This window comes from Pongo pygmaeus, chromosome 20 (genome assembly GCF_028885625.2).
Source record: "Pongo pygmaeus isolate AG05252 chromosome 20, NHGRI_mPonPyg2-v2.0_pri, whole genome shotgun sequence".
NCBI lineage: Eukaryota > Metazoa > Chordata > Mammalia > Primates > Hominidae > Pongo > Pongo pygmaeus.
In genome coordinates this window covers 33159809-33176609 of record NC_072393.2, presented here as the reverse complement: position 1 = coordinate 33176609, position 16801 = coordinate 33159809, and the positions used below count along the sequence as shown (strand labels likewise).

Below are 16801 nucleotides of genomic sequence, written 5' to 3'. Positions count from 1 at the left end.
AATAATGTGGATTCTTGTATAAACCATAAAGGATACAGGAAATAAGCTCTTCAGTATGTAAGTTAATTTTGGAGCTTCTCATTTTTCTCATCACTACTTAATCTAATCTAGTCACAGATGTTGGCTTTGGTGGTTGACAGAAAACCCCCCTTAGTGACTTTATCGCCTTACTTCCAGGTTCTGTGCCCTTTCTTTGTTGAGAAGATAAACTGGCAAATGCAAGCTACTGTCCTTTGCCAAGGATCGAAGATCAAAATAGTACTTGGCATAAACACTTCCAGAAACTTTGACGTTATAGTCAATTAGCTGCAAAAACTGTCTTTCAAGCTCATTCCTGTGGGAGGAGAAACACAACGAAACCAACATGGGACAATGTTAGTCCACTGGGCTATCTTCAAAAACATTATTCTGATGTAAGAAATGTGATAAAGCAATTATAAGTTCTAGTTCTATTAGAACACATGAAAAAGCACACACTGGAGAGAAACTCTATATATGTAATAAATATGGGAAAGCCTGGAATTTTCTCACTTCTCTTTGAAAACTTAGAAAAACTCATACTGGAGAAAAAGCATAAATGTAAAAAATGTGATAATAAACTTGATTTTCCCACTTGCTTTTAAAGACATTTTAGGATTTAAAATGGAGAAAAACCACAAAATTTTAAGAAACATGGTAAAGCCTTCAGTTTTTGTCATTTCTCTTTGAAAACATAAAAGGGTTCAATGAAGAAAAGCCTTATAAATACAAACATATGGTAGTGTTTTACTCATTCCAGTTCCACCTGAAGACAAGAAAAAACTCATTTCTGAGGTAAAACCTATGAATGTACAGAATGTCAGAATGCCTTTAGTTGATATTCACTCAAAGACCCATGATATTACATGCTGTAGATGGACCCTATAAATATAAAAAAAGCACCCTGAATTGGAACCCCAGTAGTTTACAAAATACAAGAAAGTTTTCAGTTTTAACATTTTTTTCAAAAGCTGTGTGGAAACTCCCACTAGAAAATAATTCTATAAATGTTGCTAAAATGAAAAGTTTGATGCCAACTGATTATTTTATTATCCTCAAAAATGCACATAAATTTTATATGACTTTTAAATATTTTGTGTTTCTCAGTGGTTCCTTGTTACAGAATGTGTCTGCACTTCATATTTTCACTTCTTTTGCAAGAAAACATTAGGGTGAGAATTTTGTAGATACCCTTTAAACAATACTACATAAGTTTAGTTCATGTACTAAACATGTAGCGGTTTTTTTCTGTTGTCATTTAATAAAATTTATTTCTATTCATTTAAAAATATAATTCTGAGCTACTAGGATGTCTCTAAATTCTGTTTTGAAACAAATAAAGGCTACACCCAGTTGGATTCCTATGCTAATGTCCAAACAAGGCACAGTTGCTTGCAGTCCCTTCTGCATCCAGCACCCTGAGTCTGGGATGAGGAGAAAGGTGACCACCTCTTATGCATATGTACTGCTGACTCGGGGCTCATTCTTGAGAGTTCCCTTAGTGCAGGTGCACAAGCTCAGACTCCATGCTCACTCACAAGGCCCCACAATAGTGATCAGATGACAGGAATGATGAATGCCATTTATTAGCTCTGAAGAACTTGCAGACATTTTCACAAGGATAACAAAAAGAGGCTTACTGAAGTCAAAAAGCACCAACAAAAGCCATGGGCACATCACCATGGCAACAAATGGATCCACGGAGAGCCACCCTGTTATTTCTGAGGAGGAAAAACTCTAAAACAACAAGGATTGGTCCCAAATACATACATATGCTACATTTGATGGGAAAGGGAATCCCCTCCCTCTGCCTCAGTGCATGAGGCTATGTCAAAGGGCATAATGCCAGTTTCTACTCACCTTGAAATTATGAAGGTGAGAAACTGTCACTAGACAGGGCAGGAATACTCTTTAAACATTGGAAGGCAGAAAGATTAAAGAGAGACATCTTGGTTAGACCAAACTCAGTTTATGATACGACTTCTGGCAGGGCACTGGACTTACACACTCAGTGTTTCTCCTGAGCTGGAAATAAAACCCCAAGGTGCTCAGCTTCTGTCACCCACGGCCAGAACAGAATGTGGGGGATGAGTTGAAGGTACTGGGAGAGATAAAGGCTGAGAGCAGCCTTCTGTCACATGATCATACAGCTGCCCTCGCCTATTTTTTTTTTTTTTTTTTTTAAGAAACAGGGTCTCAGTCTGTCACTCAGGCTAAAGTGCAGTGACATGATCCTAGCTAACACCAGCCTCAAACTCCCGGGCTCAAGCAATCCATTTACCCAAGCCTTTCAAGTCACTGGGACTACAGGCTCATGCCACTGAGCTGGGCTAATTTAAAGGAAAAATTCAATTAAAGACAGGGTCTTTGTTGCCCAAGCTGGTCTCAAACTTCTGTGCTCAAGTGGTCCTCTTACCTTGGCCTCCAAAAGTGCTGGAATTATAGGTGTGAGCCAGTGTACCTGGCTTCTTGTTAAATGTTTAAACAAATGAATATAAAATAATATAGAACCACTTTCACAGTAATCCCTGTAAAGACTTAATTGTATAAAAACAATCAATACCTGAACAACACATTTAGTTTCTCGGTTTCAAAGTTTTGATATCTTATCCACTGGCTAAGTCAACAAATGTTTGATGTTCTCTGGAAGAGCAGTTAAAATATGAGCAGAGATGTAGTTTTCTCATTTGTTTAACTGAAAACCCATCCGAAACTATTTCCAGCATCAATTTCCTGTTCACATGACCATAAGGCTATAGAAATGTAAATCAATGTTTTAATAATCAGCTAATCAGGACTTTTGTATTTATTTCTTTTATATTATCTCACATTTCTCCAAGAACACTTTTTGACTGTGTAGAAATACAATATTTTATTAAATTATTACACCTATTAATAGGGTTTAGTTACTGAAGATAAGCATATGCCTAAGGATATGGATCTTCTTAGTTTTTTCTGTTTATTTTTTTAAATGACTGAATAGCATACCCTTTACAGGCACAGCAAATTTTCTTAAGAGCAGCTGCTCAGTTTAACTGATATTTTGAAGGAAAATATATTCCAACAAGACATGAAGATGTTGAAGAGTTTTAAGAAAAACCTGATAGACACTCATTTTTAAATGGTCCAATTTACAGTCAAAACAAGATTATTATGCATGATCAACAGCAGGGAGTCAAGGTAAATGTATATTAAACACTTTCTTGTAATGCTTTCCAATTTCCAAAGATCATAAACAAAGGCAGCCTTTTCAGAGCATAGATTCTGGTGCTTCCACATTCACAAACAGCATTGTGTAGAACTGGTTTTCTTACAGCAGGCCTCTGACACCACTGCTCCTGAAGCTCACATCTGTGAGAACTTGCACATTCCCTGACCTTGTAACTACAACTAGAGCCCAGCCAGCTTAGTTGCAAGTTTTGAGAATAATTTAGCTGCAATTATAGCAGAGCTAAGTGTTCATAATCACAAATTTTGTTTCCTTTGAGAAATCAGTCTGCAGACTGATGACAGTAGTGATCAAAGTCAGTTTAGTGTCTGCAACTTTCAAAGTACTTCCGTTTCAAGTTTATTTTCTGCCACATCTTTTGCTAAAATGGCTACTAGGAACATCACCATCATCACTCGTTTATACTATCAGCAAAGTGGTCATTTTCACCAACAGCCATTTCAACAGCAACCAACAGTTACTAGTCTTTTGTTAGTCACAACATCCTCACTTCAGTTGTATATACACAGTGTAGTAATTCTGAATGATAGCCTTTTTTGGGGTGGGGGGCGGGGGACGAAGTCTCACTCTGTCACTCAGGCTGGAGAGCAGTGGCAAGATCTTGGCTCACTGCAAGCTTCGCCTCCTGGGTTCACGCCATTCTCCTTCCTTAGCCTCCCAAGTAGCTGGGACTACAGGTGCCCACCACCATGCCTGGCTAATTTTTTGTATTTTTAGTAGAGATGGGATTTGACTGTGTTAGCCAGGATGGTCTCGATCTCCTGACCGCATGATCCGCCCGCCTCGGCCTCCTGAAGTGCTGGGATTACAGGTGTAAGCCACCGAGCCCAGCCGAATGATAGTCTTTTTTAAAAATTGTGCATACATTATAGCTTTATATATTCATAGGGTATATAGGATATTTTGATACAGGCCAACGATGTGTACTAATCCTACCAAGGTAAATGAAGTATCCATCACACAGTTATCCTTTGTGTTACAAATAATCTAATTATAATCTTTTCATTATTGTTAAATGTACAATTAAATAATTACTGACTATAGTCACCCTGCTGTGCTATCAAATACTAGATCTTATTCTAAATACATTTTTGTACTCATTAACAATTACTTCTTACTCCCCATCCCCCATACTGCCTTTACCAGCCTCTAGTAACAATTCTTCTACTCTCTATCTGCACAAGTAAAATTGTTTCAACATTTAGCTCCCATAAAAAGTGATAACATGGGAAGTTTGTCTTTCTGTGCCTGGATTATTTCACTTAACATAATGAGTTAATACTCCATTTCATTATACTCCATTTCCATCTATGCTGTTGTTGCAAATAACAGAATCTCGTTATTTTTTAAGGCTGAATAGTATGCCATTGTGTACATGTAGCTTTTCTTTATCCACTAATCTGTTGATGGACACTCGGGATGCTTCTAAATCTTAGCTATTGTAAATAGTGTTGCAACATACTATGAGAGGGCAGGTATCTCTGATATACTGATTTGCTTTCTTTTGTGTATATACCCAGGTGTGGGATTGCTGGATCATACTGTAGCTCTATTTTTAGTTTTGAGGACCTCCAAACTGTTTTTCATAGGGGTTGTACTAATTTACATTCCCACTAACAGTGTACGAGGGTTCCCCTTTCCCCATATCCTTGCCAGCATTTGTTATTGCGTGTCTTTTGGATAAAAGAAATTCTAAGTGAGGTGAGATGGATCTCTCACTGTAGTGTTGGTTTTAACTTCTCTGATGATTAATAATGTTGAGTATCTTTTTGTATATCTGTTTGCCATTTGTATGTATTTTTTTAAAGTTTTGAAACAGAGCCTCACCCTATTACCCAGGTTGGAGAGTGGCGCAATCACAGCTCACCACAGCCTTGACCTCCTGAGCTCAGGTAATTTTCCCATCTAGGCCTCCCTTGTAGCAGGAACCAGAAGCATTTGCCATCAGCAGCTAATGTGTCTTCTTTTGAGAAATGTCTATTCAGATCTTTTGCCCATTTTTAAATCAGATTATTAGTTTTTTTTCCTACAGAGTTGTTTGCACTTCTCATATACTCTGGTAATTAATCCCTTGACAGATAGTTTGCAAATATCTTTTCCCAGTCTGTGGGTTGTCTCTTCACTTTGTTGTTTCCTTTGCTGTGCATAAGCTTTTTAACTTGATGTGGCTTCATTTGCCCATTTTTGTTTTGGTTGCCTGTGCTTATGGAGTATTAAAAAATCTTTTTCCAGTCCAGTGTCTTCAAGAATATTCCTAATCTCTGATTTTAGTTTCATAGTTTGAGGTCTTAAATTTAAATCTTCAATGCATTTTGATTTGATTTTTGTATAAGGTGAGAAAAACTAGTTTCATTCTTCTGCATATGGATATCCAGTTTTCCCAGCACCTTTTATTGAAGAGACCATCCTTTCCCCATTGTGTATTATTGGCATCTTTGTTGAAAGTGAGTTCACTGTGGACATATGGATTTGTTCATGAGTTCTCTCTTCTGTCTCATTGTTCTATGTGTCTGTTTTCATGCCAGTGCCATGCTGTTCTGGTTACTATAGTTGTAGAGTATCATTTGAAGTCAAACAATGTGACTCCTTCTGTTTTGTTTTTTTCGTTTTTTTCCTGAGAATAGTTTGAATATTCTGTGTCTTTTGTGGTTCCATATAAATTTTAGGATTGTCTTTTCTATTTCTATGTCTATGAAGAATGTCATTGGTTCCTGCAGATATGTAGAGGTAGCACATTAGTGATCTTGGATTCGATCTGGAAGAATTCTCTGCATTAGCAGCCAGAGACTCATTTCTTCTCTTACTTTCCCCCAAACAAAAAGAGTCTCTCTGTGCTGAGCTTCCTGGAGTTCGAAGATGAGTGATACAAGCACCCCTGTGGCCACTACACCTGGGACAGCACTGGGTCTGATCTGAAGCCCACACATCTGAAGCCCACACAGCACTGTGACTGCCCAAGGCCCCTACTGTAACAACTCCCTGGCTGCCAGCTATTTTGCTTTAAGCCCCAAGGCTCTACAATTAGCAGGTAGTGAAGCCAGAGAGCTTTCTGTCCTTCGCTTAAGTGTAGTAAGTTCCCCCGGCCCCTGGATGGGTTCAGAGGTGCTGTCTGGGGGCTAGGGCTGGGGTTATAAACCTTAGAAATCCACCTGGTGCTCTATTTTACTGTGACTGAGCTGGCACTAAAACCATCAAACACCTTTCCACTCTTCCCTCCCCATTACCCAGGCAGAGTAGTCTGTTCCCATGTTCATCAGCATCACAATCCCCTGGGGTATACTGCCAGGTCACCACTGATGTTCACCAAGGCCCAAGGGCTCTCAGTAAGCTTGTGGTGAATGCTGCCTGGCCTGGAACTCGCTCTTCAGGGCAGTGGGCTCCCCTCTGGCCCAGGGTAAGCCCAGAGATGCCATCCAAGAGCCAAGGCCTAAATCAGGGACCCTAACAGCCCACTTGGTGCTTTTCTCCACTGTGGCTGCTCTGGTGTCTAAGCTCAAGGCAAAGTCCTCTGTACTCCTCCCTCAGATTTTCTCAAGCAGAAGCTGTCTCTCCTCATAGTCACCACAGTTGGGAATGTGCTGGGTCACACATGAAGCCAGCAGATCTCTGAGGCTCACTAAAGACCCATGACATATACTACCTGCTTACCACTCCTTATTATTCAGGTTCCAAGAGCTCTTTAGTCAGAAAGTGATGAATCCTGCCCTTACTGAGTCCTTCCCTTCAAGGCAGCAGGTTCCCTTCTGGCCCAGGGTTTGTCTAGAGGTATTATCCAAAAGCTAGGACCCAAAATGGGAGCCTCATGACTCTGACCAGTGCCCTCTCCTACTGTGGCTGAGCTAGTATCCAAGTTGCAAGACAAAATCCTCTTTACTCTTTACTCTTCTCAAGCAGAAGAAAGAGGTCTCTATCAGAGCTGTGAGCTACACTGCCTAGGATTGAAGGAGGGGTGGTACAGCACTCCCTGAGCTGCCCCATCTGCTGTCTCTCTAGGTCACATGCCCCCCATATACACTGGCTCCAAGCCCAGCACAGCACTCAGACTTGCCTAAGAGTTGCAGTCCTTGTGGCCTAGACAGTCTTTCAAGTTTACTAAGGACCCCAAAGTACTTTATCCCACAGCAGTGAGGCTTTCCACAGCTCAGTTTTCAGCCACTGGGATGAGTGATTCCCTTCAGGCTAGGGCTAGAAATGTTCCATCCGTGGGTGGGAACTGGCTGAGTTCAGCCCAGTTTTGCTTTCTGCTATGACAACGCAGCACTGAGTTCAATGCAAAGTCTCACCCTGCTGTGCTCTTGCTCCCCCAAGCATGCAGAATCTCTTCTTGTCACATGGCCAATGCTAGGACGTAAGGGAGGGCTGGCATCAGCAACTCAAGACTGTCTTTCCTATCATGTTCACTGCCTTTTTCAGTGATACAAAGTTTAAACTAGGTACTATAATTATTTAGCTATTTTTAGTTCTAATAAAGCTGTTTTTTATTTAGATCGTTACTCAATTTGTTATTCCTATGAGAACAATTGGCAGAGACTTCTAATCAGCCATCAAGCTCCACCTTTGTGATCACATACATTCTGGATGACAGTCTTATCTGGAGTAATGGGCAAATGTAAAAAAACAAACTCTTGCCACTGCCTGTCGTGATCTTGATCTTCATATGCTGCTCAATGACAGCAGCAGGTGTTCCTTTATATTTTCTTAAGTGTCACCCACATAGCTATTCTCACTGTCCTGTGGACATTGCTAGAGTGTTCGCTGGAAATGCCTCCCTAGCTCACCCTGCTTACAAGCTCCAAGGCTCTTTCCTTTACAACAGTCGTAAGGCCAGACTGAAAGAAAGCCCCCATGAAGCCCATGTTTCAGTATCATGTTGGCACCGTCTATGAGCAATCCCATGACTCAGCAAGATTTCTCGCACTCTCCTTGGTAACTCAAGTCCCACAGATTGCTGCTGTGGTTGTATGAGTGCCCCAGGAGCCTCTTGAGTGTGGTGGGCATCGTGTGATGCCCCGGCTATTTTTTGCATACTGCCTCAAGGAAACACTGGAGCTGCAAACTCATCAACCCAATTTCTAAACACATGCAACACTCCTAATGGGGAGGGCACAGGGTTCTGTGGCTATTCTGCATCTCGAGGTTTCTATAAAAAACAGACATTTAAATAAAAGGGAGAAAACATCAGCAAAAGCAAATACACAATGTGTGACTGAGGCTGTGGCTATAACTTCTCCATAGTCCAGAGGCCCTAGACCTTAAGAGTGGCCAATTATTTCAACAGCCAGACACGTGTCCCTTAAAAAGAGAGTGGAACTTACAGACAGCTTCTAAAAAGCCATAAAGATATTTACTGTACCGTGCTGTTCTGATAGTGCACTTGTGAAGTATTTGCCAAAAACCACCAGAAAAATACTTTTCCATGTATGAGCAGAGCAGATTATTAGAACAGTAACTCACCAAGATCTACCCATTAACAGTGAAAAAATATGAACTTTTATACTAAAGCTGGATAGAAAGAAGTATGTGGTTTTATGTGTTTTCCTTATCTGCACACTGTAGCCTTTAAAAATATGTCTTAAAGTGTTACATTTATTGGAGCAAATAAGGTAATGAAAATGGTTAGAAAGTTCACAAAAATCTTAGAAACTCACATGTCTTCAATGCTAGTGTTCACAAAGAGCCTGCAGTATTCCCTATTCCATATAGTCACATCTTTCCAAACTTTGGAGGTGAGAAGAATGGCTCCCATGACAATCCTCTTCCAGTTGGTCGGGCAAAGGTCTATCTCTGCATAACTTAAGAGTCTTTCTATGTAAATCTGCAAAATAGAGCACTGGCCTTTGATTTGGTTCACTTTAAGTGCTGTGATAAGAACTCTTTTGAATGACAGATTTCTTCTGGTTTTGACCAGAAAGTGTCTTTTATTCTTATGCTCTACATACTTTGCTTGGTCAGGCAAAGCAAGAGACCACATTACAATCGTAGGTCAGATACTTCTGCTGCCTACTCTGCCTATGGGAATTTCCACCCCAATTTCAGTGACAAGAATGCCTGCATATGTCAGCCAAGGCCACCATGAGGAGAGTCAGTGTCATCATCTTCACACTCATAAAAGGCAGCACACACTAAGGACTAGTGTGGATTAAAGTTGTTCAGGAAATACTCAAGTGCCTACCAAATGTAATGTCTCATACCTAGCTGGGAGGTAGATAGAAATTCTACAGGTATGTCAAGCTTGAATATGTAAAACCCATGTGATAGTGAGCAAATGTTAATCTCCTTTTCACAAAAACTAACCCTTTTGTGGTGCTAGCTTAAAAATCTGCTGGTCAAGAGAGCCTCCCAGTGGCCGCTGTGCAGAGCAGCATGGCAGGTGCAGGTCTCAGGGGTTGTAAAACATTCCCAATATTCAGTTGCTTGATAAAAAACACATGTGTATAAAAGAATGGTCCTCCTCTCAGCACCTACTTTCCCATCTTCATGATCACTTCATGAAAATTTATTCTTTCTTACATCCTGCAACTTAGTCAATTCTGTTGGTTTAAAGGTGGAAACAGCTGCCAGTTTCTGCATCCCTGGGATTCCTCTAAGCCTGCCGAGTAGTTTGTGAGACAATCTCATGAATTAGCACGTTTGATAGTTTACATCTATCAAACATCTGCTTTACAAAGAATTGGGCAAAGTGAACAGCTGAATAAAGATTAAAGGTGAGCTGTGAGGAGGTGTTACCTCAGAGGTAACACCTGCAGAGGGTGCTCTGCAGAAGAGTATGTCTGCAAGCTACCTGAACTCTTTATGTCAAAACAAAGGGAAAACGTTTATTTTGTACAAGTTTATTTCTTGTCTGAGGGTTATGATCATCAGCTCAGATGTAGAAGTTGTTCTCCAAACTCGCCTGTTTTCAAAAACAAATGGCTATTGAGCATGACATGTTTTACAGAGATTCTGCTCCCTTTCCCCCAAACTCAAAACTCTCAAGTATTTTGAGAATGAACCTCGCTCTCTGTATAGGAATCAGAGAGCAATGAAGCAATATTAGCAAGCCCTCAACTTCCAGTTGCCTTACTGCTAAGCCGCTGACCTGCTGACACTCACTCATCAGTATTTTCCCTCCTGGTTCAGTGTAACACAGAATTCTTTTTCCCCACTGATGCCAACTTTTCTCAGTGCAGTTGATCCCATCCCATTTTTGCAGAACACTGTTCCCACAATCACCTCTTTTTGAAGATTTTAGGCCTCTCTACTAGCAATTTTCCCCAATCTAACTGTGTTTCCTTTGTTCCCATCTCACTCCCCACTACTCCTCCAGCTGTGTCATCTCATTGGTGCTCACAGCACCATGCCCTCATGCCAGCTCCTCATCTTCCATCTCTCCTTAATGTACACTGCCTGCCCCACTGACATTAATCCTCCAACACTTCTCTTGCCTAGGTTTCTGGTGCCTTCACACTTACAAACTGGAAGTCTCCAGCCCAACAGTCAACTCCCCAAGCCTTTTCTAATCTTGTACAGGACACTGCCATCTGCCTAGCTGCTGGGGCCAAATACCTATATTTGAGTTTCCCTTCTGCAATGTCTCCAATGCCTGTTATGTCTGCCTTCACTGGTAGTCTGCCTGGGTTGATTATGAGCCACAATCTCTCATTGCTCACCTGTATCACTCTAATTGCTTTTTAGCCCTCTTCTCTGCCTCCAATCTGCCTCCCAACCATGGCCTGCTTTCCCCAAAGCAGTCACCATAACCTCTTTATTAACAGCACTCACTTCCCTGCTCAAGATCTACATGAGTCCCCTATGAAACTGGAATAAAACCTTAACATCTTCCTATGGCCTGAAGCCAAAAGGCCCTGTGAGCTGTGGCCCTGCCTGTGTGGCCTTATCTCCACTGCTTCCCTTATTCCTCACTCTGACCACACTGGTCACCTTGCTGTTTGTTCTGTGAACACATGTGAAACACATTCCTGTCTCTGCTGCCTGTAATGCCAGCACTCCTTCCCTTTGTTGCTTTGGTCAGGTCACTGTTCAAATGTTGGCTCTCTAGAGAGACTCTTCCTTAACATTCTATCTGAACTACTGAGCACCCCAACACTCTGAATCTCTTTATCTTGCTTCCTCTTCCTGCTATTTGACACTACCTGAAAAACTACTTGTGTCTCACTAGAACATAAGCTCATAAAGGCAAGAACTGTGTTCAACCTGTCCGCCCTTCTACCCCAGCACTTAGAAGAGTGACACAGAGTCAGCATCCAGTGAGTGTTTATGGAATGAGTCACTTCTCGGCAGCATTCAGCACTGTGACCACAGCCTCTTTTAACTCTTTTATTATCCTTTCCTGCTTTTCCTCCTCCCACTCTAGTAGCTACTCCTCTGGGGGCTTGTCCTTTACTCACTATAAGTCCTTACAGACCTATTGTCTCTCAATTTTCTTTATCTTTTTTAAGACAAGGTCTAACCTTGTTGCCCGAGCTGCAGTGCAGTGGCACGATCATGATTCGCTGCAGTCTCCACCTCCTGGCTCAAGTAATCTCCCTGCCTTAGTCTACCATGTACCTGGGGCCACACGCATGTGCCATAATGACTGGCTAATTTCTTTATTTTTTTGTAGAGATGGGGCCTCACCTTATTGCCAAGGCTATTCTTGAACTCCTAAGCTCAAGCAATCCTCTTGTCGTGGCCTCCCACAGTGCTGGGATTACAAGGGTGAACTACCACACCTGGCTTTATTTTTTCTTTTCTTAAGATATGGGTTCTCACCATGTGGCCTAAGCTGGACTCAAACTACTGGGCTCAAGTAATACCCCCCAGCTCAGCCTCCCAAGTAGCTGGGACTAAAAGTATGAACCCACCATGCCTGGCTTGTCCAATTTTATTCTACACACTTACTCTGCATTTGAACAGCTGCTATTACTCTTCATTCTGCATCTCTACCACAAATTCATGCTCTAGTCCCATATATCCAAATGATGACTAGACACTGTTATTCTGCTATCTAAAAGGCACATCTAGCTTAGCCTGAGTACAAAACTCTCCCTTTTCCAATCCAGCTTTCCCCCCAGCATCATCTATCTCTCTAAATCTGGAAGCACCACTCCTGCTTCCCTCGAGCATGTGCTAAGAGTTCTAAATGACTTGCAGCTCCTTGAAAAGGCCTGTGTCTGGTCCAGCACCCATTGAGGGCTTTGACTCAAGTGCACATCAGAAGTCTTCTCTCCAAAACTCTAATGGCATGGTAAATAAGTAAGTATTGACCTAAGTATTCTTTCCTTCCCAGCCATGCAGTTGACTTTCCTCTATAGGTTCGCTGTGAAGAGGGGTAAAACAATTTCAACAATTTGAATAGAATTTATTATTAACATTTTTACAATAGGAATTCTGTAGGGATGATGTAAATGTAAGGAAACAGCTATGGCTTGGAAGACTAACGAGCAAAGCTTGTGTCCCAGGCCTACTGGAACCACATTCCTGGGCAATTTCATGAGCAGGCACAAGTGATCAGCAGGGATAGATTAAGACTCATGGCCCAAGGAACAAAGACGACAGGGCAGCAGCTGTCAATCACAGCCTGCATGAGAACTGCCTGAGGAATGCAGCCTGGGACTCAACTCAGAGCTCCACTGGAATCCGTCTCCGTCCACGGACCGGATGGTTTTGTTACTGCTCCCCATCCCAACACCTCCACCTGCCTTGCATGTGTGCACACTGCATATGCACTGATGTGTGGGGGGAAATCAGAAATCTCTCCCGCTGCTTTTAATAGCAATGGTTCTATTATGAAAAACGCAATGGCAACATTTTAAGCTGCAATGATGATTCAACTCGAATGTGTGTATTTACTTTGCTTTCATAAGTTTCTCTTAAAGTTTGGATAATAATTTCAGAAGCCAACTTTTTTTTTTTTTTTTTTTTTGAGACAGAGTTTTGCTGTGTCACCCAGGCTGGAGTCCAATGGGGAGATCTTGGTTCACTGCAACCTCTGCCTCCTGGATTCAAGCGATTCTCCTGCCTCAGCCTCCTGAGTAGCTGGGATTACAGGCATCCACCACCACGCCTGGCTAATTTTTGTAATTTTAGTAGAGATGGGTTTTCGCCATGTTGGCCAGGCTGGTCTCGAACTCCTGACCTCAGGTGATCTACCCGCCTCAGCCTCCCGCAAAGTGTTGAAATTACAGGTGTGAGCCACCACGCCCAGCCCAGAAGCCAACTTTTATTTAAAAACAGCACCATACCCTGTGTACAAGTACGAAATTCTAAAAATGCTTTATAAATAAGAAATATCTTACCAAAGTTACTATTGCAAATTCAGCTGTTAGGTTTGTGGCTTTAAAAAGAACATGGACAAATCTGTAAATAAACTTGTGTTCAGGAACATACTCAAAGTATTCCTTTGGCATCTTTTCTTGCTGAAAGAAGAAAGGATGTGATTAAGTATCCATTGGAAAAAAAATGAAGTATTCTTAAGACAGCAATATTCATACTTGTGCCTATGTGTCACTTAGAACAATTTGGATTGGGGAGATGTCTTTTAGTTTCTAAAATATGAACGGTGGAATCTTAAGATACTATAATGATTCAATACTCGTCAACATTCAGTGAAAAAAATGGGCTCAAGCTCAGAAAATTTTTATGTTCCTTTCTACTCTTTTCCCCACAGAATTCTATAAAAATGTAAACTACTTTTAGGCTTTAAAGTCTTACTTACTGACAATAATTCATTCTTCTCTGCAACAAACTTCGAAAAAACACATTTAGTTTTCTGTAACCATAAGGCTCTAAGGCTGCACTATTCAATAGAACGGTCACTAGCCACATGTGGCTATTATGTACCTGAGGAAGTACATCTTTTAATATGCACACCATTTATTTAAATTTACATTCTTTTTTTATTTCTATTCACAGAAATCATGTATATGTGTTTAAGGCATTTACAAAAATGTATATTGTTTGATGCTACTGACAATTATCTTTTTAAAAGATACATTTTCTGTTATTTGGATTATATATTTACTCTCATTAGCTCACTAATTAACCAGAGCTGCAGGTCATTTCTTATTCCAGCACATCCTTTTTATAACACTTCTTAAATAAGACGATTAGATGCAACATGGCATGGGGAAGAAGACTTAAAAATGTCTTTGACTTCAACGTGAAACAAACACAAGTCTATGAGAAAAATACGGCCTCAATAAAAGTGACACTTACAGTGAGTGGATGTACTTGCTCGTCAAACATATCGAGGGATTTATCTGCATCTCTATAAAGTAAAAATGTGCATTTAAGAAATTAATTCAGAAATGATTAATATCTCAGTAACATATCTGTTTAGTAAAATAATGCCTCCTGTGTGTTTCACTGTTTTGCTTCACCAAGGCAAACCATTTTACAAATCCTTCTCCTGGAGCCTGACCTTCAGAGGGTCTCCTGGACTCTTCTTACTCAGCACATCAAGTCCTGTGAAGTCTTTTATTACGGTAACCAGTCAGAATTGCCAGTAAAGTACTGACCCTCCCTAACAGGCCATGGTAATGAACCTGTTATATTTTCACTCCTCTAACCTGACATTGGAACACAAGAATGTTTTAGAAAGCAGTAGTAATGGGCAATAAAGTCTTTAGAACTTTAATAAATGTGAATATGGCCAGGCGCGGCAGCTCACGCCTGTAATTCCAACACTTTGGGAGGCCAAGGCAGGCGGATCCCAAGGTCAGGACATCGAGACCATCCTAGCCAACATAGTGAAACACCATCTCTATGACAAATACAAAAAAAAAAAAAATTGGCTGGGCATGATGGCACGCGCCTGTAGTCCCAGATACTCAGGAGGCTGAGACAGGAGAATCGCTTGAACCCAGGAGGCGGAGGTTGCAGTGAGCCAAGATAGTGCCACTGCACTCCAGCCTGGGCGACAGAGCGAGACTCTGTCTCAAAAAAAAATAAAAAATAAATAAAATAAAATAAATAAATAAATAAATGTGAACGCGATTCAGATTTCCTAGTCTTTTTCTCTTAATAATTACAAATTAAAAAGTATTAATAATAATATAATGACTATCAATTACTGATAATAGTATAATTATTCTCTTTATCATTTTCTCTGTATTAGATTCTCATGATATATTTATTTATTTTAAGTAGTTTGAATTAAAAATTTAATCTGTCTTTTTATTTTGAAACAGGCCAGTCTTTGATGAACTTAAGAGGTTAATACAACTAATACATTTTGCCTGTTTAATAAACCAATGGTTCTTGCAATGTGCTCTGTGGACCTCTGGAGATTCCCTAGACCATTTTTCATGAGGCCCAAGCAGTCAAAACTGTTCTGATAAAAATACTATTTCAGCCTGAGATATGGAATCAACGTAAGTGCCCATCAATGTTAGACTGTATAAAAAAAATGTGGTACATATATACCATGGAATACTATGCAGGCCATTTTTCATGAGGCCCAAGCAGTCAAAACTGTTCTGATAAAAATATTATTTCAGCCTGAGAAAGCTGATTAAAAATAAAAAATAAATTAAAATAATTTTTAAAAGGATATGAAGGCATTGCCTGCTTTCTCACTGTGACACTTGCCATGATTTTATAAAAGCAAAAGCGGGTGAAATAGCTGGTTTTTCAGCATAAATCAAGGTTTCTCAGCATAAATCAAGGTGATCAAATTACACTAGAAGTCATTCTATTCTCCACAGCCCCTTACAGTTAAAAAAGAGAGCCTGATTTAGTTAAGAATGTCTTTGACAAAGCAGTAAAAATTAATGGCATTATTAAATCTTTACCTTCCTATTTAATACTCTGAATAAGTGTAAAGTTAACAAGAAGCACTTCTTCTTACTGCAGTATGGTTGTGTTAAGAAAAAGAACTGATGGTTTAAATGTAAACTGAATAATCACTTTTTTAAATAAAATATTGTTTTTATTTAAAAGTACAACTGACTATCATTCTAAAAAATGAATAAAGTGTGCCTTTTACATCATGGAAAATAAGTGTTCCCCTATTGGTGAAAGTGTGAATTAGTTCAACCATTGTGGAAGACAGTCTGGAGATTCCCCAAAGACCTACAGACAGAATTACCATTCAACCGACCATCCCATTACTGGCTGTATACCTAAAAGAATATAAATCATTCTATTATAAAGTCACATGCACACACAGGCTTACTGGAATCAACATAAATGCCCATCAATGTTAGACTGTATAAAGAAAATGTGGTACATATATACCATGGAATACTATGCAGTCACAAAAAGAACAAGATCATGTCCTTTGCAGGAATATGAATGGAGCTGGAGGCCATCATCCTTAGCAAACTAACACAAGAATGGAAAACCAAATATCACATGTTCTCATTGGTAAGTGAGAGCTAAATGATGGGAACACATTAACACATAAAGGGGAACAACACACACTGAAATCTTTTGGAGGGTGCAAGGTGAGAAGAGGAAGAGGATCAGAAAAAAATAACTAATGGGTACTAGGCTTAATACCCGGGCAATGAAATAATATGTACAACAAATCCCCATGACACAAGTTCACCTATGTAACAAACCTGCACATAT

General features: G+C 40.3%; 1 protein-coding gene across 6 annotated transcripts in view; it reads right to left on the bottom strand.

Annotated features, from left to right (window-relative positions):
• LOC129020805 (cyclin-Y-like protein 2) overlaps positions 1-16801 on the bottom strand; it is a 75314-nt gene that overhangs the window by 24841 nt on the left and 33672 nt on the right. For all 6 annotated transcript variants that reach the window (XR_008495911.2, XR_008495910.2, XR_008495909.2 and 3 more), the window contains exons 6-9: positions 14444-14495; positions 13525-13644; positions 8896-9062; positions 172-334 (exon numbers count right to left, since the gene is read on the bottom strand). Coding sequence is in view for 1 of the 6 variants with exons in the window: in XM_054465631.2 (XP_054321606.2) it covers positions 172-334; positions 8896-9062; positions 13525-13644; positions 14444-14495 (502 nt within the window). In the remaining 5 variants the exon portion in view is untranslated. The remainder of the gene's footprint in view (positions 1-171; positions 335-8895; positions 9063-13524; positions 13645-14443; positions 14496-16801) is intronic.